Source organism: Delphinapterus leucas, chromosome 4 (genome assembly GCF_059928025.1).
Source record: "Delphinapterus leucas isolate spDelLeu-1000000601 "Yukka" chromosome 4, BTC_Dleu_Yukka2, whole genome shotgun sequence".
Taxonomy (NCBI): domain Eukaryota; kingdom Metazoa; phylum Chordata; class Mammalia; order Artiodactyla; family Monodontidae; genus Delphinapterus; species Delphinapterus leucas.
Window position 1 is genome coordinate 149,125,084 of NC_143132.1, and position 23,404 is coordinate 149,148,487.

At 37.5% G+C, this 23,404-nt stretch overlaps 1 protein-coding gene across 4 annotated transcripts in view; it reads right to left on the reverse strand.

Moving 5' to 3' along the window:
- The window catches only part of TOP2B (DNA topoisomerase II beta), a 66,689-nt gene that overhangs the window by 30,022 nt on the left and 13,263 nt on the right, over nucleotides 1-23,404 (reverse strand). For 3 of the 4 annotated variants that reach the window (XM_022554698.2, XM_089911231.1, XM_022554696.3), the window contains exons 2-10: nucleotides 15,748-15,918; nucleotides 14,845-14,935; nucleotides 13,447-13,510; nucleotides 7,958-8,103; nucleotides 7,021-7,118; nucleotides 6,101-6,313; nucleotides 2,543-2,716; nucleotides 561-662; nucleotides 341-478 (exon numbers count right to left, since the gene is read on the reverse strand). In XM_022554698.2, the coding sequence (XP_022410406.1) occupies nucleotides 341-478; nucleotides 561-662; nucleotides 2,543-2,716; nucleotides 6,101-6,313; nucleotides 7,021-7,118; nucleotides 7,958-8,103; nucleotides 13,447-13,510; nucleotides 14,845-14,935; nucleotides 15,748-15,918 (1,197 nt within the window). The remainder of the gene's footprint in view (nucleotides 1-340; nucleotides 479-560; nucleotides 663-2,542; nucleotides 2,717-6,100; nucleotides 6,314-7,020; nucleotides 7,119-7,957; nucleotides 8,104-13,446; nucleotides 13,511-14,844; nucleotides 14,936-15,747; nucleotides 15,919-23,404) is intronic. The other variant, XM_022554697.2, reaches the window with a different exon arrangement.

Consider the following 23,404-nt stretch of genomic DNA (forward strand, 5'->3'; position numbering starts at 1 on the left):
ATAAGGACCTGTACACTTTTTAGAGGCAAATCTGTCTTTATAAAGGACAATGCGAAGCTAAAAACACAATTAGTTACATGAGTCCCCACTTTAATGCTTGGCAAAATAATCGACTGCTTTATGAAACAGTGTCTATCTACCCTCTGAAGTTTTCAGAATCAAGCATACCAGTTTTTAGTATAAGTATGCCTGTACCCACAATTAATATAAGAAACTAATCCAAATAATTAGAATGATTTAGAATAATTAGAATAAATCAAGCAAACTACTTAATCAACTCTCAATAAAAAAACAAAAAACAAAACAAAAAACACTGAAAAATAATACAGATTTTACTCACTGCTTTAAAAAACTTTTCTGACAGTTGGCATTTGGATCCAAAACTTTTGGGCTGCAAAGTCATGTTTTCCTTAGTCTGAGAATCAAAACTTGGATTTTCGATAAGGCAGTTAATAAAAACCCATATATGGTTTTTCACCTGTTGAAAACATATCAAAAAAGGTCAATATCAGAACTGATATTATTTAATAATTCAACAGAATATATAAAACATCACTTACTTGAAATGGTTTCACTGACACACCAGCTTTGTTCTTTTTCTTAACTACTTCAATCAGTTTACCAACAACTTGGTCTACTACATAATCCACATGCCGTCCACCCTGAAGACGGAAAAAAAATAGAATCCAAAATCTTCTATAGTTAAGGTAGCAAAATAGTTACATATTCATTTTTTTCTAGAATGAGCGTTTAATCTTCACAACTTTGTGAATTCAGTATGACTATATTATTAACCCTATTTTCCAAAGAGTTAAGATGAGTCTCAGAATGCCAGAGTTGGGATTTAAAAAATAAAGTCTTTTTGGCCATAGAGCCAATTAGCAACTCCATAAGACTCCATACAAAGTGAAAGCAATCGAATAAAAAGAAACATGGAGGGCTTCCCTGGTGGCGCAGTGGTTGAGAGTCCGCCTGCCGATGCAGGGGACACGGGTTCGTGCCCCGGTCCGGGAAGATCCCACGTGCCACGGAGCGGCTGGGCCCGTAAGCCATGGCTACTGAGCCTGCGCGTTCAGAGCCTGTGCTCCGCAACGGGAGAGGCCACAACAGTGAGGGGCCCGCGTACCACAAAAAAAAAAAAAAAAAAGAAAGAAACATGGAAGTGAGAATAAACACTGGCCTGGTGGTGGCAGTAACACTCACAAGACTGACACTTAGGGACCGTGGCAGCCATTGACAGTTGTCCATTCAATATCCATTCTCTCCTTTTACCTTGCTGACAAACCCCAATTTGTTTGTTTTTAACTGGCAACATACCCAATTAAAAATATTCACCAATCTAGACTCCCTCGCAGCTAGAGGTAGCCACTTGACCCAGTTCTAGCCAGAGATGCTAGCAGAGGTCTACTGGATGGGGCTTCCAGAAAAACTATTGCATTCTTTTTTTTTTTTTTTTGCGGTACGCAGGCCTCTCACTGTTGTGGCCACTCCCGCTGCGGAGCACAGGCTCCGGACGCACAGGCTCAGCGGCCAAGGCTCACGGGCCCAGCCACTCTGTGGCATGTGGGATCCTCCCAGACCAGGGCACGAACCTGTGTCCCCTGCACTGGCAGGCAGACTCTCAACCACTGCACCACCAGGGAAGCCCCAAAACTATTGCATTCTTGATCAAAGGGGAGAGGCTCTAGTTGGCATATGCATTTGCCCAAACTCATTCCCTCTCCCTAGAATTTGGAAGGGTGCAGCATGAGAACGAAAGCCAAATGCTAAGGGTGGCAGAAGAGTAAGCCAGGAAGAGCATAGGTCCCTGATGACACTCTGGAGTCACCGAACCAGACTAACACTGCCTACATCAGTCCCCAGTCATACGAGGAAGAATAAAACCTTTACATGTTTACAAACCACTGTATACTAGGTTTCTGTTACACATAACAAAATGCAATCATATCTGATACAGATTTCTGTTGACTAGAGAAAGTGATGCTAGATTATAAAAAAAAATAGAAATAAAAAAAATTAAGTTCAAACTTGAACAAGAGTGACAAAGTGACAGATCACTGCATTAGCTTATTCTAAAATACACACTTGTCGTGCCTAATATTTTACTATGGTCAATGGATAAATGCTTATAGATGAGAAGAATTTCATATGATTTGGAAATTTAAAAGCCTACAGAAAAGGGTTCAAACTCCTCAGAATGGCAGCTAACACATTTCACAATCTGACACCAAAACAGACTCATCCCCTATTATTTGTTCTTTTACACTCAAAACTCAGAGAACACAGAATAAGGAATTTATCATTCTAAATGTCATAAAATATAAATGTATTCCATTATCAACACTAATCATATAAACTTATTTCTCAATGGATGTTTAAACTATAAGACAGCTATTTCATAGAAAATAAGCTTTTCTATTCATAAGTCAATTTTGATTTCACAAAAGCAGATTGGGGTATTTTTTGTTTTTGTTGTTTATTTTATTGTTTTTAATGAAGCACTGTTCTACCACTGACTTGGAAACAGAATTAGTGTACTTACTTTTGTTGTTGCAATGCTATTTACAAAGCTGATTTGCTGGAATCCTTTTTCACTCAGTGTGAGACAAACATCCCATCTTTCATTTGCAAGTTCATGAATAACTTTTAGGGCCACTCCAGTTTCATCCAACTTGTCTTTCACATAAAGATCTACATAACTGCGAAATCCATTTACCTAATAATTTGGAAAACAAAAACAAGAAACAATTTCTCTCCTACTGGCAGCTGAACTAGGTGAATGCCAACAGGTACTCATACTCTCATTTCCCCTCATTCACAACACCTCTCAATCTGCAGATCCCAACCTTATTCTACTCCTTGATTTCTGCCCTTTAAAAAGGAATTCATTTCCGTAGGTACTTGACAAAGAGAGGTTATGAAGGGACAGCTGGACAGGTAAATTATTATAAAATTTTTCAAAAGTTTAAATTTTTAAAATGACCAAGTAGACCCGCCAGTTTGAGTTGACATGTAGAGAACAAAGAAGGAGAAGTTTTCTTCTCCCTTACAAGAAAACAGCTGGTCAGGTGACAAATTTTTTATGTATCTTCAAAAGCTTGGGATCACAGGACAGCTGGCCATCCTAAGTCTGAAGACAGACAGGTGTCTGTAGGGAGACACAGAACCTAAGCCTTTTGCTTAACTGGGACAGAAGCTACTTGGTTATATAAGCCCATAGGAGCCTTATGCCAGAGCTTCTGATTAACTGCTACAGGACACACGTGGACCGGCATGAGTGTGTGAAGAACTTGAGGGCTGTGGTCAAAGGGTTCCTACTCTTTTCCAGGAACCGTAGAGCAGGTTTTCACAGGGCAGATCAGAGAGAATCTAGAACAAGTTCCCCCCATGGGGCCAGCTGGGGGAGAAGAGCAGCCACTGGGAATCCCACCCAGACCCATCTCCCTTATCAAAAAGAAAAACAAACAACAACAACAGCCAAAAACCCCTTAATCCACAGGGGGGAAGGGCACTGCTGGAAAGCCGTGGTGAAGTATCACTGCAGCTGGGATGAAGTAATTCTGCCCCGGGCCACCCCACCTCACCCCCATCTCATTTAAGTTTACATTTTTAAAAGGCTTATTCTGCAGGGCAGGGAGCCTAAAGGATACTGAATGAGAACACTGGCGGTTACCTGCTGCAACTAGGGCGAGAGAACAGAGGACAAAGGGACAATCCCCACCTCCAACGGAGGGGCAGACACTCTTGTGAATGCCAGACCCCTGAGACACAGGCTCACTGTGTGCTCTGAAGCTGGAGACTTAGTCAGACATGGGGGTCTCCACAACCTACAACCAGGCTAGCAGGCCTCGATAACAACAGTGGTTCTCAGCTGGGAGAGCAACACGAGACAGACCCTCCTTGAGGGGCAGCTCTAAGGGAAGGCCCAAAGCGAAAAGAAGGGACAAAAAACTATCTAAAGTATCTGGTGCCCATAGCAACAACAGACTGCAAATACGGCCCAGTCTCTGTCCAGATTAACATAAACCCTCACACTAAAGCCTAGGTACTCCATATCTATTACCCTATACAACATAGCTGATTTTCAGCAGAATCTTACAAGGCATGCCAAAAGGCAAGAAAAAAACAGTCTGAAAAGACAAAGCAATCATCAGAACCAGACTTAGATGTGTCATGGATGTTTTAACTATCAGATAAGACATTTAAAATAACTATGGCTAATCTGTTAATCTCTAGTGGAAAAGGCAGACAATATGTAACTTCAGCAGAGACAGAAGCTTTAGGAATGAATCAGTTGGAAATCCTAGAAATCAAACACAGTAGAAGACAAGAAGAATGCCTTTGGCAGGCTCAGCAAAAGACTTGAAACAGTAGAGGAAAGAGATCAATGAACTTGAAAACAGAGCAATAGAAATTAAGCTAAAACACAAAGAGAAGAGAGTGAATAAAGCAGAGCAAAACGTCCAAGAGCTTGGGACCCTACAATATATGCATAATTAGAACACCAAAAGGAAAAGAAAGAAAAGCATGTAAGAAATATTTGAAGAAGTAACAGCCAAAAATTTTCCAAAATTAGTGACAGACACCAAACAATAGATCCAAGAAGCTCAGAAAACACCAAAGAGACTAAGTACCAAGAAAACCAAAAAACACCACCAAAAACACCAACCAACCAACAACAAAAAAAAAAACCATATATACACCTAAGCATAGCATACTCAAAAACCAAAGACAAATAGAAAATCTTCAAGGCAGCCGGAGGAAAAACAAACACTTTACCGAGGAAGAAGGATATGAACTACAGTAGAAACCATGCAAGCAAGAAGACAACGGAGTGACATTTTTAAAGTATTGAAAAAATTAAACTATCAACCCATAATTCTACATTCAGTGAAACTCTGTATCCTTTGGAGTGAAGGAAAAGAAAGACTCTCTCAGACAAACATAAACTGACGGAATCTATTGCCAGCAGACCTATTCTACAGAAAATAAATATTAAAGGAAAATCTCCAGGCAGAAGGAATATGATTAAGATCAAAAACTTAGATCCACATGAAGAAATTAACAGCATTGGAAATGGAATAAATGAAGGTAAAATATAATTCTTTATTGTATTTTTAATTACTCTAAAAGATAACTGACTGCTTAAAGCATTAACAACAACATCACTAGTTGTGGAAACATTTCTGCCATCATTTCTTCAAATATTTCTTCCACCTCATTCTCTTTCTTCTTCTGTTGTTTATAGCACATGTAAAAGTGAAATGTATGAAGTACTGTTATAAAGTCCCTCCACTACACATGGGATACACACACCCCTATGTTCACAGCAGCACCATTCACAACAGCAAGACATGGAAACAAGTCCATCGACAGGTGAATGGATAAAGAAGACGTGGTACATGTATACAATAGAATACTACTCAGCCATAATGAAATAATGCCACTTGCAGCAAAGTGGATGGCCCTAGAGATTATCATAAAAGTGAAGACATAGAAAGACAAATATCATATGATATCACTTATATGTGGAATCTAAAAAGATGATACAAACGAACATATTTACAAAACAGAAACACTCACAGACTTAGAGAACGAACTTGTGGTTACCGGCGGGGGAAAGGTGGCAGGAGGGATAGTTAGGGAGTTTGGGATTGACATGTACACACTTCTATATTTAAAATAAAATGGCTTTCCATGAAAAAGTAAAGTCCTTTCACTACACATGAAGTGATAAATTATTTGAAGGTGGACTCAAATCATTCACAACTGTGTATTATAAACCCTAGGGCAACCACTAAAAACATTTTAAAAACAGGTATAATAACAAGTAAATAGAGGAGATACAATGGAACCATAAAAAAAAAAAGCTCAATTAAAACCAGAGAAGGCAGGATACAGGGTAATAAGAAACAAACAAATACAATGAATAAATAGCAAGATGGTAAATTTTAATCCAAATGTATCAATAATCACTTTAAATGTGAATCATCTAAACACACTGGTCAAAAGAGATTAACAGATTAGATTTGAAAAGCAAGATCTAACTATAAGCTGTCTACAAATTAACAAAGCATTAACTATTTTAGAAGACACTTACAGGCAATTTCTTTCCATTAAACATAACCTTGACTCCTTTGCACGAACCAGCCAAATCGTAAGCTCTTCTGGTCATGAGAGCCACAATGTCCTTGTCAAGTTTCTCCATCTTAAACTTGGACAGATCTGGTTGGAATGTTATGCATGTGTAATCTTCACCATCAAAATGTTTAATTTTGGCTTCAGAAGTCTTCATCATATTATTCATCCATGTCTGTAAAAGAAAAAATATTCAAATGTTTCTATAATGCTTCTATATTTGATAATACATAAAGACTCAGCTAATAACACTCATTTACCACAACTATATCTGTTTTCCAGCTTCACAACAAACCAAATTCTTGAAACTGATATTATAAATGAAAAAATGTTAAATACTACTATTATAACCTCATGCTGAAAATAAGCAAAATAAACTGCACAACTTTATACATTGTTAGTTAAAACATCTTTCAAATTCTTCAACATGACCATACAGAATTTTACAAAAATAAAAAGATATGATGCTTTTCCTGACAAAATTATTTTAGCCTATGTAAAATCTCAAACTATTTTCAAAGGTCTACAAAAGTGAAATATAAAATTTTGAAATGTAAATTTGACGAATCAACAAGGAATTTTTCAAACATGCTAAGCAGATGTATTTCAATCTGCCTGTGAGGGTCAGGACATTTTCCCTATTGCTTAAATAGGTTAAAGGAAAAAGTCTGTTAAGTAAAGCGTTGTTTTAAAGGAATAGGAGAAAGATAGGTTTATGTAAAATATCCCAGGCATTCTGAAGTCTTTTTACTCTGATTACTTGCTTAATGCTTTAAAAAAAAGTTATATGGGTATCACTGCAATTTACCTAAGGTCTATTATCTTGGCAAAGCAACAAACATGATTATTAAAAAAAAAAAATTAGGCACATTTCTATCATACCTGCTTAAAACTATGTTTGTATTCTTTGCAAGCAGTTTCTACTGTAAACTTTGTACTGAAAATATTACAAAGTTTTGCACCATAACCATTGCGACCACCTGTAAAAACAATTAAATGTGAAAGGTTTAATGAAAATGACTTTAAAGAAACTTTGTTAACTCACCTACCATACAGCAGGTCTGTTGCAAAACAGTTTCCACTTATTGAAATAATCAATTGATGATAATGCAAAGTATAAATTAGATTTTTCATTTAAAGAAAAATACAATTAAGATTTAGCACATATAGTAAAATTAAAATATGCATTTTGTAGATTATCTTCATCACAACTTCAAAAACATTAAGCTTTGTATCTCCTATAATTCAGTAAGTCTATGTATGAAATCTGAGCTTTCTATCAAAGTTACTTCTCTATTACAAAATTTTAATCTATATAACTTCCTAGAGCCTTGGTTTTGGAAAAAAAATTATCCATCTACTTAGGAAATGTAAATAAGTAGAAAAACATCTGGTTTTGGTCAAAGCACTTTCAACTCTATTCATATAGACTTTCAATCTTGACTCTCTTAAAGAAATCAGTTTAAAAGCAATTTAATTGATACCAAAAGACATGGTGCTTATGGAAAAACAAATTCACATAAACAAGAATCATACACATCTTATTTTCATCAGGACTCTAATTCAAAACCCAAACCGTTAGCCAGGTTAGAGCTCCAGGAGTTCTAGCAGAAGTCAGCGTACTACGAGAGTTAAGTCTCTATCAGACTATAACCAAGAAAACAATTAAACATGATAGTTTTTTATATATTAACTCTGAAAAGGATTTTCTCATAATAAAACTATACAGATTTCCTTTTCTGTAATATTTTATATAGAAATAGTAAGAGAGGGCAATATTTTTCAATAAAAATTCTGATCAGCCTAAATCAGACTTTACCTGTTACTTTTTTCTCATCATCGTCATAGTTACTGGATGTTAAAAGCTGTCCAAAAATTAATGCAGGAACATAAACTTTCTCTACTTTGTGTTCTACTACCGGAATGCCTTTCCCATTATTCCAGATGCTTATAATGTTAGATTCACTGTAAATAAACAAGCAGAGTTTAAAGCTTAAAATAGTTATAAGCTATATCAATTAATTTACATCAAAAGTAATGTAACCCAGAATAAACCTGAGTTTGCCAGCCATTACCAATTGGGAGACACTCACTCGTCTTCCAAGAAAATACTTGCTGAGGACACACATTTCTATCCCTGAGTCATAACTCAAATTAGGATCACTAAGACCTGCAGGTAACACTGCAAAATTTTTCAGGAAAACTCTTCTCAGTAGTAAAAGCAGTGAAGCTTTTATAAGAAACCAGCTATCAACTTCACTTTCTTTTCATACATATTAGCCATGATCTTCCTGCCCTGCCAGTGAGCCACCTGTGAACCCGGGCTCTGCAGGGCCAGTGGCCATGGCCATTTTTATTTCCTACCTGACTGCTGAGCAGGGCAGACAGAAAGGGAAAAACAGCCTGAAATGTACTCCATTCTCTGCCTAAATGTTAGAGGGTTGTTTGTATTGTGGCAGTCATTGTTATAAACTAACCTTAATGGTTTTAAAATATGTTAAGTATTACCTATTTCAGGTCTTTTAGGTTTTTCAGTCACAAAACCATCCATTTTAGTCCTAAGTGGTATGGAGTAGAGGTTCCTACAGTTAACAGCAACTTGACGTAGGCCATAGTCCTGATGGAAAATTTTGCCTACCCTATCGCTTCAGGGTAGTATATATTACGATGCCTTTACCCACTTAGCCAAACGTGCAAAGAAACACAGCTTCACTGAGAATTACCTTAAAAAGCTACCATTTGCCAATCTGATTCACAATTATTCTTAGACACACTGTTTCACTCACACATACATAGCTTCATCTCTCTAGAGTTACTAGAAGTAGTTATTACAACTAAAAAAAAAAAAGTTATAAAAGCCAAAATGAAAATCAAGATCCAGGAGGAAATTAATAAATTTTTAGAAGAAAAAGAAACTAAAAAATAACTTAACACATCATCTTCTTTCCCTCGCTCTACAATATAGGTTCAACTCTCCGAATCGCGGAGACTTAAATTTTGATATCATTTTTATTCATATCTCCTGATCATTCTCTAAAGTCGTTTAATCATCAAGACATTAATTTGTCCTATTAGATTCGTTTCAGCAGTATCCGACCTTCCTTCATTCCAAATGCCAGTATAGGAGTCTAAATTAGCATCACCTTAAATACTGTTACTGCAACACTGCTAAAACACAGAGCTAGCCACTCCCCTTAACTATATTCTGATACCACAGCTTTCCTCACACTACTGTTTGCTCCAGGACACATCAGTAGTTTAAGTGTCTTCTATTGCATGTTCCAGGCCCATTATCCATATCATTACTTAGAGTCAAACTGAACTACCACTATTCTGCAACATGCATCCTATTTTCCTACAGGTCAGTTTTATTACTTGTCCATGTTCATTCCCAATTCTTCCATTTCTTTGTTTATTGGTCTTTCCCTTGCCTATACTACCTTTTCCCTCTTTGTCTAGCCAAATTTTACCTTAACTTCAAGGATCAATTTACGACTTCAGTTCTCCCACAAGCCTTTTACCCAGCCTAAAACAATGTTTCCCAACCCTCCTTATATTGAAACTTGCAAAAAAATCTAAAGTATTTACGGGAGACCTCAGGACATAATTAGGTTAGCTCACTTGTGGGTAAACACTCTCTACAGAATACACAGCTGAATATTTAAGTATGTAATGGTTTCAAATTAGCTACTGTACTTTACCTTATGTGTCCTAAATGCAGATGTCAAAATAGTGGGCCTTAGAAACAAGGGCCGTGTATTGCATTACTTTTTTAGACTTCCAAATAGTTCCTAGCTTGGGCTTAAAACCTGTAACTTATTAAGCACTTTTTTTTTTTTTTTTTTTTACAAGACACTTCATGGAGTTTAAAACTATAGAGAAGAATTCTGAAGGAAATGAAGAAAGACAATGAATGGAAAATTACAGATATTAAACATCTCAGAATGACACAAAAAGTCAACAAACTCATGAGAAAACCCTTAAAATTTCTTCATGCTACTTAGTACATGTGGTACTATAATTAAAATAAGACACTTTGTAAATGCGTTATCTTCATCTCAGTTTCAAAAAATGAGGCTTGATATCAAGTACATTCTATAAGCCTGTATGAGTATGAAACTAAAATTTTCTATCAAAGTCACCTATTACAAAATTTCAATCTATTTCACTTCCTAGATCTGGTACTTATTTCTATAATCTCTAAACAATGATTCAGAATTTTATAGCTATATTCTTTGCTCCATCAATAATGTTCACATTAGTATTAAGAATGATGTCCTTGAATAAGCTATAAATAAAGTTTCAAAATAATTAAAGCTAACGAGAAACCTGGAAAACAATCTAAACATCCAATATTCATTAGCTGGAAAGAGGTTAAACAATGATGACATACTGACATAAAATACTTAGAAACATTAAAAAGAATTAAGTAGATCTGCATAAGTTAATAAAGAAGGCTGCCCACAGTATGTCAAATAAAAATTAAAAGATACAAAATAGTATACAGAAGGTGATTTTTAAAAAATGTATACATATATGTACATATATTTCAGTATGAGTGTGTATACTGAAAGCTACAGCTTTAAGTTTCAACCCTGAATAAATAAGAATACGTAAGCTAGAGAAACAGAACCCTGGTTAATGTGCTTTCCAGTTATTTGATTTTAATCAAATAGATGCCAACAAATAAGTTGTTTCAATAACAACTAACCATTATGTTATACTATTTAATGGGTTTTAAGCTCCCCTGTAAGAAGTTGCTTCAAATTCTCTTTCTAGAATTACTGTCCAAATTCTGCATGGCACTCCTTGCTAATCTATTCCTACTTTTATTTTGTTTGTTGTTTTGTTTTGTTTTTACAACCATGGCTGTTTACTTAAATTTTATTCCCACGTCACAGAGTATTATCAAAAGAGGAATAAGAGCTAAACTGTGCTGTGTATCCTCTACACTTAACCCATTATCAAAATTTAACCTCTCTTTTACACAAAGAGTTCATGTACACACATGCACAAAGAAAAATAAAGTCTGCTATACAAAAATGTTAAAAAGAATGAAACCCAAAGAATATAAAAAATGGACAGAGAAAAATGGGTCAATAAAATAAACAGCCTAACAGCACTTTTCCCCATCTGAATTCTGCTTTAAAATGACTTAATTTAGAAATCTAACTTAAGCAAAAATTGCATCTCTGAAATAAAATTTATTTTAATAAAAGTAGCATGAATTCTGTAATATATGTAGTAAGGGAAAAACATAAGGAATGATTTTATGGGAGAATATTCACAAAAGTCAAAATGTTATTGTTAAAATTAGCAAATATAAATAAATAAAATATAAGGATCAGCAACATGTCCCAAAATGGTTGTCTGTTGCCAATTTTAAATGTGTGTATAAAATATATATTTTAATTAAAAGCAGGAGAAAGATTCAAGAGTCTCATCAATAATTTATAAACAAAAGTAAAATAGGAAAGGAGAGGTGAAAAATATACTACCTTCACCCTTTTTTCCTTGGAATAGTAGACTATGAATTTTTGTTTTATATACATATTTTATATGAAATAAAAGAACTTTCCAGCAGAAGCAGTTAAAATGACTTAGAGATAAATAAGAAAAAAGAAACTGTTATCTGATTGCCATTAAGAACCAAATAAATTTAGTTATAATTCTATGACACTCTTATACTCACACAAAAATGTCTGCTGAATGAAAAGGGAGTTACAAAGAGAGCAATAAAGGCACTAGTTACACAGAATTACTTTGTCCCAAATCTGCAATAAACTTAAAGTAAAGCCTGCCACCAAGAGTCATTATTTGGTCTATAGAGCTGTTTTATAGCTCACTTCTTGATCACTTTGTTATGATGGGGTTCTATCTAATCTTTTTTTTTTGCGGTACACAGGCCTCTCACTGTTGTGGCCTCTCGCATTGCGGAGCACAGGCTCTGGACACGCAAGCTCAGTGGCCATGGCTCATGGGCCCAGCCACTCCGCGGCATGTGGGATCTTCCAGGACCGGGGCACGAACCCATGTCCCCTGCATTGGCAGGCAGACTCTCAACCACTGCGCCACCAGGGAAGCCCTCTAATATTTTTTTTTAAAGTCCACATTGTTGGATCAATGTGGTCAAAACAATTAAGATAAAAGAACCAAATATCGTAATCATGTTCACCATGAATGTATTTAAGAAAAGGCCTTCTTCCTTAGTTTTCAGAGTCTTTCAGTTCTGATTTTTAAAAAAGCTTAAAGATATCAAAAATTCAACATCTATTACTCCTTACTAGCTCTCCTAAAACATAATAAATGATACCATTTTTAACTGATAATTTCCTAAATATGGAAGAAAAGAAATCCTGGCAGCCAAAATTTCCTTTTAAGTGTCTGCCTAAGTTGCAACTTGTTAAGTGTCCTGTGCATCTTACCATACAGATTCTCAAGAATTTGTTATAGAAATGATGCAAATGAAAAACAAATAAAAAAAGAAAGGAAGAAAAAAATCAAGAACTTCAACAGTATAGTTATGTGGTAATATTTTCATATAAGATACAGTCAACTTCATGGTATAACTAAATGTAAATTATATTTTTATTATATCATTTAACTTAACCATGTCCTTAAAATTATTATTAATGACAGTAAGGCTATAACTGAATTATTAAATTTTTATGTTAAAGAAAATTTTCATGTTAAAATCATGCTAAATTACTAATTTACTAATCATAAAGGATAAATGTAACATAATATCTCACAAAAGCATCCTGGTAAAAACAGGATAAAGTTTTAAGTTAGAAATACTTTATTATTTTCACTCCCCCTCAGTCCTCCAAAAAAAAAAAATCACTGTAGTTATCAGCTGAACACCTTCTATATAATACCAGCAGTTCCCAATTTACAAATGTTATAAATGGAAAAGTCCAAATGTTGGTTATGAAAAAGTAAATTTAACCCATAATGTAACTGGAATAGTACTAACAATAGCCCATAGCCTTGAGTACCAAAGCAAAAATAAGAAAATATTGATTATTCTAGCAGCTGAAACAGTATCCACAGCATCAAAGAGGGAGAAAAATGGTCTCCAAGTGCTCCCATAAGGAAGTACTGAATACCTTGGAGAAAAAGATCATGAATGACAGAGGAAACTATAAGAGGGTAGCATTCTGGCCAAGAGAGGCAAAAATAACAAGGTCTCAAGCAACAAGAAACTCAAGAGTACTAACTGTATGCATTATTCCTTTGAGGAATGTTCGAAGTTGAACATCTGAATAAAACAACTTAGCATAAAAATTAAACTTGAAATATACTTACGGATCAATAGAAACTTTAATACAGGTCATGTTCTTATCCCTCTGTTTATTGTCAGCTGCATTAACTACAAAATTAAATATTTTGATAAGTAATAAAATATATAAAGTTATAATAAATAAACATATAAGGACATACATAAACAAACATACAGCTGCATGTGCATCACTACTTAATATAAACATTTACATATGGTAATAGTTAATGAAAATAATACTGCTAACTTCTAATACAAAATCTTATTTTCCAAATAATATTCTTAAATTTTATATCACACCAAATTACAGCTATGTCTTCTACCACAAAACAAAGTGGGGGAGGGATGATTCTATGATATATAAAAACAAATTAAGTAAAAACAAACATCTGCAGTTTACAAACCCCTATCCGGGTCTAAAAGTAAAGTATCGGGTTTAATTATATTTTATCTTGGCAACACATAACTACTTTCTCTTGCTCTCCTTCAATAAACTATTGCTTTTATTGACAGATTGAGCTGAAACCAGTTATTTTTGAATTAGAAAAGCACTCTTTAGCATCCTTAGAAATTAAAGTTTTAAATCCTATGAACTATAACTGATAATACTTGCATACATTAACCACAGCCTCAGTGGTTAGCTAGCTGTCAAACTGAACTTCAATCACAGAAGGAACATGTTCCTGATAAACACCGTGTAACCTAAAAGTAAAACCGGCAGATAGTTGGCAGACAAGAGTGAAAAGTACAAAACGTAAGTAACCAGTTTTACTCTCCTATCTTTTTCCCAAAGACCAAAAGAAGCTTCAAGAGACCCAAACAACCCTGGTAGGAAACCTCAAGTGGCACTGATTAGTCTCTATAGAAAATCCTTGGCTAAAAACGTTTCCAAAGTGCAATCCTGCCCTAGGAGTCCATTAGGTATCCACACTTCGTTGTGATTTAACTAATCATGTGATTTGGAATGGACAGAGGTATTTGGAACAATGGTTGTTAAACCTGGTTGTCCAATAGAAATACCTAATGTGTTGGTGAAAAACCCATTTTTATGTGTCTCAACTCAAACCGACTGAATCTGCAAGGATCAGGCCCTGGAATTTATATTTTTAACATGCCCTCCCCTGTTGACTGGGATGTGAGCAGCCCCCAGACGACTGCACATACAGGACCATACAATGACCCTGGGATTACTGATCAAATACAACACATGCATTTTACAGATGAACAAACCGAAACACAAAGACATGACGTCCAGAGATATGAACATATTACAGCAGGTAATACAGATTTTCTGAAGAACATTTATACTCAGCATAAAAACCAGAGATATGCCTTTAAAATTTCTAAGTCTGGTTTTACATATATAGGGACATTATAATGATATCAATAGAAACAGATGCATTAAATCTTAAGCAAGTACTCACCCAAAATTTCATCAAAGATCTTATATAAACCCGGCACAAAGGTAACCTCTCTGCAATTCATTCCTACATCTTCATCATACACCCACATGAGCTGCATTGAGAGAAAAATTCAAAAGAACTTATGGAGTAAAAAATATTTAACATCAATTTTACAAAGCATAAACCCATATTTGTCATTTAGTCTGTAAATACTTAGATCTTCAAAGTAGAAAAACATACTACTTCAGCTGCAGTCAACCTCGCTGTATTCATCTTCAATTTAAATAGCCTCAAAATTGAGAAATTGTTCATTTTGTATCAAGTCTGTATTCTTACTCATACATAAAGTCAGCTTTAATATAAGGCACCAAAACTTGTTAGAAACAGTATTTAAGTAAAATAGGAAAAAAAATGTTTACTTTACACTTTTACTTCACACATTATATTTTTCTGTAGTATAAGTAGCACAGAGTAAAACAGTATGAATGCAGCATGATTTTGGAGTCAAAGACACCTAGCTTTGAATCCCAGCTCTCACTAGTTGAGAGGTCTGAGCAACTTACTTAAATTTAACTGCTAGAAAAAAATTGCTATGCATGAGCCAAGTCCATAGTAAGCATTAAACAATAGTCATCAACGTGTATATATAAATTCTACAATTTAAAATAAACCACAGCATGAACTTCAGAACTTTTAAAAAGTTCACATAGCACCATTTTACTTTATACGTCTCTATACTTCTCAGTTTTTAGCTCCCAGTTTTTTTAATTTCTAGTGAAAAATTAAGACATTTCTACCTCTTAGATCTCTCTCCCTACTTTCTATTATTACCAGAGACATGAAATTGTGTACTCAGAGCATATACTTACAAAATTTTATTAGGAAGTACATATACATCTAATTTCAGTAAAATTTAATAATTACCTGTGTCAATGGCTCCACCGACCCAATGTACGTATCAGGACGAAGGAGAATATGTTCAAGTTGTGTCTTTTTCTGATACACTCTCTCGACAGACAACTTCTTTGAAGAATCATTTTTGTTTGCAGTTTCTGACTCTTCTTTTTTTGCAGCATTGTTCTGATCAAAAAGAGTCTAAAATTAACCAAAAAATCAAATTTAAATAACCTACCAAGGGATAAACTAAAATGTATATGGACACATAACATAGGTTTTCTCTTTAACAACAAAATTATCTTTCAGGCTCTGATTTTTTAAGTTCTAAAGAGAACACAGGTCTATTTACTGAAAATCTAGTACCTTTTATAATATAGTGTGAAACTGCAGTTTTGACTGAGCCCAAAAAGTAGGTATACATAGTTACCAGAATAGCTAGAACAGCCTACAACTATTCAATCAAGAAATACTGGAAGAGCTTCAAGATGGCGGAAGAGTAAGATGCGGAGATCACCTTCCTCCCCACAGATACACCAGAAATACATCAACATGTGGAACAACTCCTACAGAACACCTACTGAACGCTGGCAGAAGACCTCAGACCTCCCAAAAGGCAAGAAAGTCCCCACATACCTGGGTAGGGCAAAAGAAAAAAGAATAAACAGAGACAAAAGAATAGGGACGGGACCTGCACCAGTGGGAGGGAGCCGTGAAGGAGGAAAGGTTTCCACACACTAGAAGCCCCTTCGCGGGCGGAGACTGCGGGTGGCGGAGGGGGGAGCTTCAAAGCCACTGCGGAGAGTGCAGCCACAGGGGTGCGGGGGGCAAAGTGGAGAGATTCCCGCACAGGGGACCGATGCCGACAGGCACTCACCAGCCCGAGAGGCTTGTCTGCTCACCCACCGGGGCAGGCGGGGCTGGGAGCTGAGGCTCGAGCTTCAGTGGGATCCCAGGGAGAGGACTGGGGATGGCGGCGTGAACAGAGCCTGAAGGGGGCTAGTGCGCCACAGCTAGGCGGGAGGGAGTCTGGGAAAAGGTCTGGAGCTGCCGAAGAGGCAAGAGACCATTGTTCTGGGGGTGCACGAGGAGAGGGGATTCCGAGCACTGCCTAAACGAGTTCCAGAGACGGGCGCGAGCCACAGCTATAAGCGCGGACCCCAGAGACGGGCATGGGACACTAAGGCTGCTGCTGCCGCCACCAAGAAGCCTGTGTGCGAGCACAGGTCACTATCCACACCTCCCCTCCCGGGAGCCTGGGCAGCATGCCACTGCCACGGTCCTGTGATCCAGGGACAACTTCCCCGGGAGAACGCACGGCGCATCTCAGGCTGGTGCAACGTCACGCCGGCCTCAGAGGCGACAGGCTCGCCCCCCATCTGCACCCCTCCCTCCCCGCGGCCTGAGTGAGCCAGAGCCCCCGAATTAGCTGCTCCTTTAACCCCGTCCTGTCTGGGCGAACAACAGACCACCCTCAGGTGACCTGCACGCAGAGGCAGGGCCAAATCCAAAGCTGAACCCCGGGAGCTGTGCAAAGAAGAGAAAGGGAAATTTCTCCCAGCAGCCTCAGAAGCAGTGGATTAAATCTCCACAATCAACTTGATCTACCCTGCATCTGTGGAATACCTCAATAGACAACGAATCATCCCAAATTGGGGTGGTGGACTTTGGGAGCAACAATACATATATTTTTTTTCTTTTTCTCTTCTTGTGAGTGTGTATGTGTATGCTTCTGTGTGTGATTTTGTCTGTATAAGCGTTGCTTTTACCATTTGTGCTACAGTTCTGTCAGTTTTTTTGTTTTTGTTTTTTTTAGTATAGCTTTAAGTGTTTGTTATCATTGGTGAATTTGTTTTTTGGTTTGGTTGCTCTCATCTTTTTACTTTTTTAATTTTTAATAATTATTTTTTATTTTAATAACTATTTTTTTTCCTTTTTTCTCCCTTTTATTCTGAGCCGTGTGGATGACAGGGTCTTGGTGCTCCAGCCAGGTGTCAGGCCTCTGTCTCTGAGGTGGGAGAGCCGAGTTCAGGACATTGGTCCACCAGAGACCTCCCAGCTCCACGTAATATCAGATGGCGAAAATCTCCCTGAGATCTCTATCTCAAAGCCAAGACCCAGCTCCACTCAATGACCAGCAACCTATGATGCTGGACACCCTATGCCAAACAACTAGCAAGACAGGAACACAACACCACCCATTAGCAGAGAGGCTGTCTAAAATCATAATAAGGTCACAGACACTGCAAACACACCACTGGACATGGACCTGCCCACCAGAAAGACAAGATCCAGCCTCATCCACCAGAACACAGGTACTAGTCCCCTCCACCAGGAAGCCTACACAACCCACTGAACCAACCTTAAACACTAAGGGCAGACACAAAAAACAATGGGAACTACTAACCTGTAGCCTGCGAAAAGGAGACCCCAAACACAGTAAGTTAAGCAAAATGAGAAGACAGAGAAACACACAGCAGTTCAAGGAGCAAGGTAAAAACCCACCAGACCAAACAAGTGAAGAGGAAATAGGCAGTCTACCTGAAAAAGAATTCAGAATAATAATAGTAAAGATGATCCAAAATCTTGGAAATAGAAGGGAGAAAATACAAGAAACATTTAACAAGGACTTAGAAGAACAAAAGAGCAAACAAACAATGATGAACAACACAATAAGTGAAATTTAAAATTCTCTAGAAGGAATCAATAGCAGAATAACTGAGGCAGAAGAACGGATAAGTGACCTGGAAGATAAAATAGTGGAAATAACTACTGCAGAGCAGAATAAAGAAAAAATGAATGAAAAGAATTAAGGACAGTCTCGGAGACCTCTGGGACAACATTCAATGCACCAACATTCGAATTATAGTGATCCCAGAAGAAGAAGAGAAAAAGAAAGGGACTGAGAAAATATTTGAAGACGTTACAGTTGAAAACTACCCTAATATGGGAAAAGAAATAGTTACTCAATTCCTGGAAACACAGAGAGTCCCATAAAGGATAAATCCAAGGAGAAACATGCCAAGACACATATTAATTAAACTACCAGAAATTAAATACAAAGAAAAAACATTAAAAGCAGCAAGGGAAAAAAAACAAATGACAAACAAGGGAATCCCCATGACGTTAAAAGCTGATCTTTCAGGGCTTCCCTGGTGGTGCAGTGGTTGAGAGTCTGCCTGCTGATGCAGGGGACACAGGTTCGTGCCCCGGTCTGGGAGGATCCCACATGCCGCGGAGCGGCTGCACCCGTGGGCCATGGCTGCTGGGCCTGCGCGTCCGGAGCCTGGGCTCCGCAGCGGGAGAGGCCGCAGCAGTGAGAGGCCCGTGTACCGCCAAAAAAAAAAGCTGATCTTTCAGCAGAAACTGCAAGCCTGAAGTGAGTGGCAGGACATATTTAAAGTGATGAAAGGGAAAAACCTTCAACCAAGATCACTCTACCCAGCAAGGATCTCATTCAGGTTCAACGGAGAAATTAAAAGCTTTACAGACAAGCAAAAGCTAAGAGAATTCAGCACCACCAAACCAACTCTACAACAAATGCTAAAGGAACTTCTCTAGGCAGGAAACACAAGAGAAGGAAAAGACCTACAATAACAAACCCAAAACAATTAAGAAAATCGTAATAGGAACATACATATTGAAAATTACCTTAAAAGTAAATGAATTAAGTGCTCCAACAAAAAGACATAGACTGGCTGAATGGATACAAAAACAAGACCCATTTACATGCTGTCTACAAGAGACCCACTTCAGACCTAGGGACACATATAGACTCAAAGTGAGAGATGGAAAAAGATATTCCATGCAAACGGAAATCAAAAGAAAGCTGGAGTAGCAATTCTCATATCAGACAAAATAGTCTTTAAAACAAACACTATTACAAGAGACAAAGAAGAACACTACATAATGATCAAGGGATCAATCCAAGAAGATATAACAATTGTAGATATTTATGCACCCAACAAAGGAGCACCTCAATACATAAGGCAAATGCTAACAGCCATAAAAGGGGAAATCAACTGTAACACAATCATAGTAGGGGACTTTAACACCCCACTTTCACCAATGGACAGATGAGATCATCCAAAATGAAAATAAATAAGGAAACAGAAGCTTTAAATGATACATTAAACAAGATAGACTTAACTGATATTTATAGGACTTTCCATCCAAAAACAACAGAATACACTTTCTTCTCAAGTGCTCATGGAACATTCTCCAGGATATATCATACCTTGGGTCACAAATCAAGCCTTGGTAAATTTAAGAAAACTGAAATCGTATCAAGTATCTTTTCTAACCACAATGCTATAAGACTAGATATCAATTACAGGAAAAAATCTGTAAAACATAGAAACACATGGAGGCTAAACAATACACTACTTAATAACCAAGAGATCACTGAAGAAATAAAAAAAATACCTAGAAACAAATGACAATGAAAACACGATGACCCAAAACCTATGGGATGCAGCAAAAGCAGTTCTAAGGGGGAAGTTTATAGCAATACAATCCTACCTTAAGAAACAAGAGACATCTCAAATAAACAACCTAACCTTACACCTAAAGCAAGCAGAGAAAGAAGAACAGAAAAACCCCGAAGTTGGCAAAAGGAAAGAAATCATAAAGATCAGATCAGAAATAAATGAAAAAGAAATGAAGGAAACAAAAGCAAAGATCAATAAAACTAAAAGCCGGTTCTTTGAGAATATAAACAAAATTGATAAACCATTAGCCAGACTCATCAAGAAAAAAAGGGAGAAGACTCAAATCAACAGAATCAGAAATGAAAAAGGAGAAGTAACAACTGACACTGCAGAAATAAAAAAGATTGTGAGAGATTACTACAAGCAATTATATGCCAATAAAATGGACAACCTGGAAGAAATGGACAATTTCTTAGAAAAGCACAACCTTCTGAGACTGAACCAGGAAGAAATAGAAAACATAAACAGACCAAGCACAAGCAATGAAACTGAAACCGTGATTAAAAATCTTCCGACAAACAAAAGCCCAGGACCACATGCTTCACAGGCAAATTCTGTCAAACATTTAGAGAAGAATTAACACCTATCCTTCTCAAACTCTTCCAAAATATAGCAGAGGGAAGAACACTCTCAAACTCATTCTACAAGGCCACCATCACCCTGATACCAAAAGCAAAGATGTCACAAAGAAAGAAAACTACAGGGCTTCCCTGGTGGCGCAGTGGTTGAGAGTCCACCTGCTGATGCAGGGCATGTGGGTTTGTGCCCCGGTCTGGGAAGATCCCCATGCCGCGGAGTGGCTGGGCCCGTGAGCCATGGCCGCTGAGCCTGTGCATCCAGAGCCTGTGCTCCGCAATGGGAGAGGCCACAACAGTGAGAGGCCCACATACTGCAAAAAAAAAAAACAAAAAAAAACTACAGGCCAATATCATTGATGAACATAGATGCAAAAATCCTCAACAAAATACCAGCAAACAGAATCCAACAGCACATTTAAAGGATCATACACCATGATCAAGTGGGGTTTATCCGAGGAATGTAAGGATTCTTCAATATATACAAATCAATCAATATGATACACCATATTAACAAACTGAGAATAAAAAACATATGAACAGGCTGCCCTGGTGGCGCAGTGGTTGAGAGTATGCCTGCCGAGGCGGGGGACGCGGGTTCGTGCCCCAGTCCAGGAGGATCCCACATGCCGCAGAGCGGCTGGGCCCGTGAGCCATGGCCGCTGAGCCTGCGCATCCGGAGCATGTGCTCTGCAATGGGAGAGACCACAGCAGTGAGGCCCGCGTACCGCAAAAAACAAACAAAAAACCATACGAACATCTCAATAGATGCAGAAAAATCTTTCAACAAAATTCAACACCGATTTATGATAAACACCCTCAAGAAAGCAGGCATAGAGGGAACTTACCTCAACATAATAAAGGCCATATATGACAAACCCACAGCCAACATCGTTCTCAAAGGTGAAAAACTAAAACCATTTCCACTAATATCAGGAACAAGACAAGGCTACCCACTCTCACCACTATTGTTCAACATTGTTTTGGAAGTTTTAGCCACAGCAATCAGAGAAGAAAAAAGAAATAAAAGGAATCCAAATCAGAAAACAAGAAGTAAAGCTTGTCACTGCTTGCAGATGACATGATACTATACATAGAGAATCCTGAAGATGCTACCAGAAAACTTCTAGCGCTAATCAAAGAATTTGGTAAAGTAGCAGGATACAAAATTAATGCACAGAAATCTCTTGCACTCCTATATACTAATGATGAAAAATCTGAAAGTGAAATTAAGGAAACACTCCCATTTACCATTACAAAAACAAGAATAAAACACCTAGGAATAAACCTACCTAAGGAGACAAAAGACCTGTATGCAGAAAACTATAAGACACTGATGAAAGAAATTAAAGATAATACCAACAGATGGATTCAATGCAATCCCTATCAAACTATCACTGGCATTTTTCACAGAACTAGAACAAAAAATTTCACAATTTGTATGGAACACAAAAGATGCCAAAGAGCCAAAGCAATCTTGAGAAAGAAAAACGGAGCTGGAGGAATCAGGCTCCCGGACTTCAGACTATACTACAAAGCTACAGTAATCAAGACAGTATGGTAGTGGCACAAAAACAGAAATATAGTTCAATGGAACAGGAGAGAAAGCCCAGAGATAAACTCACACACATATGGTCACCTTATCTTTGATAAAGGAGACAAGAATATACAATGGAGAAAAGGCAGCCTCTTCAATAAGTGGTGCTGGGAAAACTGGACAGCTACATGGAAAAGAATGAAATTAGAACACTCCCTAACACCATACACAAAAATAAACTCAAAATGGATTAAAGACCTAATGTAAGGCCAGACACTATAAACCTCTTAGAGGAAAACATAGGCACAACACTATGACATAAATCACAGCAAGCTCTTTTTTGACCCAGCTCCTAGAGAAATGGAAATAAAAACAAAAATAAACAAATGGGACCTAATGACACTTAAAAGCTTTTGCACAGCAAAGTAAACCATAAACAAGACCAAAAGACAACCCTCAGAATGGGAGAAAATATTTGCAAATGAAGCAACTGACAAAGGATTAATCTCCAAAATTTACAAGCAGCTCATGCAGCTCAATATCAAAAAAACAAGCAACCCAATCCAAAAATGGGCAGAAGACCTAAATAGACATTTTGCCAAAGGAGACAGATTGCCAACAAACACATGAAAGAATGCTCAACATCATTAATCATTAGAGAAATGCAAGTCGAAACTACAATGAGGTATCACCTCACACCAGTCAGAATGGCCATCATCAAAAAAATCTACAAACAGGGCTCCCTGGTGGCGCAGCGGTTGAGAGTCCGCCTGCCGATGCAGGGGACATGGGTTCGTGCCCCGGTCCGGGAAGATCCCACGTGCCGCAGAGCGGCTAGGCCCGTGAGCCATGGCCGCTGAGCCTGCGCGTCCAGAGCCTGTGCTCTGCAACAGGAGGGGCCACAACAGTGAGAGGCCTGTGTACCGCAAAAAAAAAAAAAAAAAAAATCTACAAACAATAAATGCTGGAGAGGGTGTGGAGAAAAGGTAACCCTCTTGCACTGTTGGTGGGAATGTAAATAGATACAGCCACTATGGAGAACAGTAAGGATGTTCCTTAAAAAACTAAAAATAGAGCTACCATAC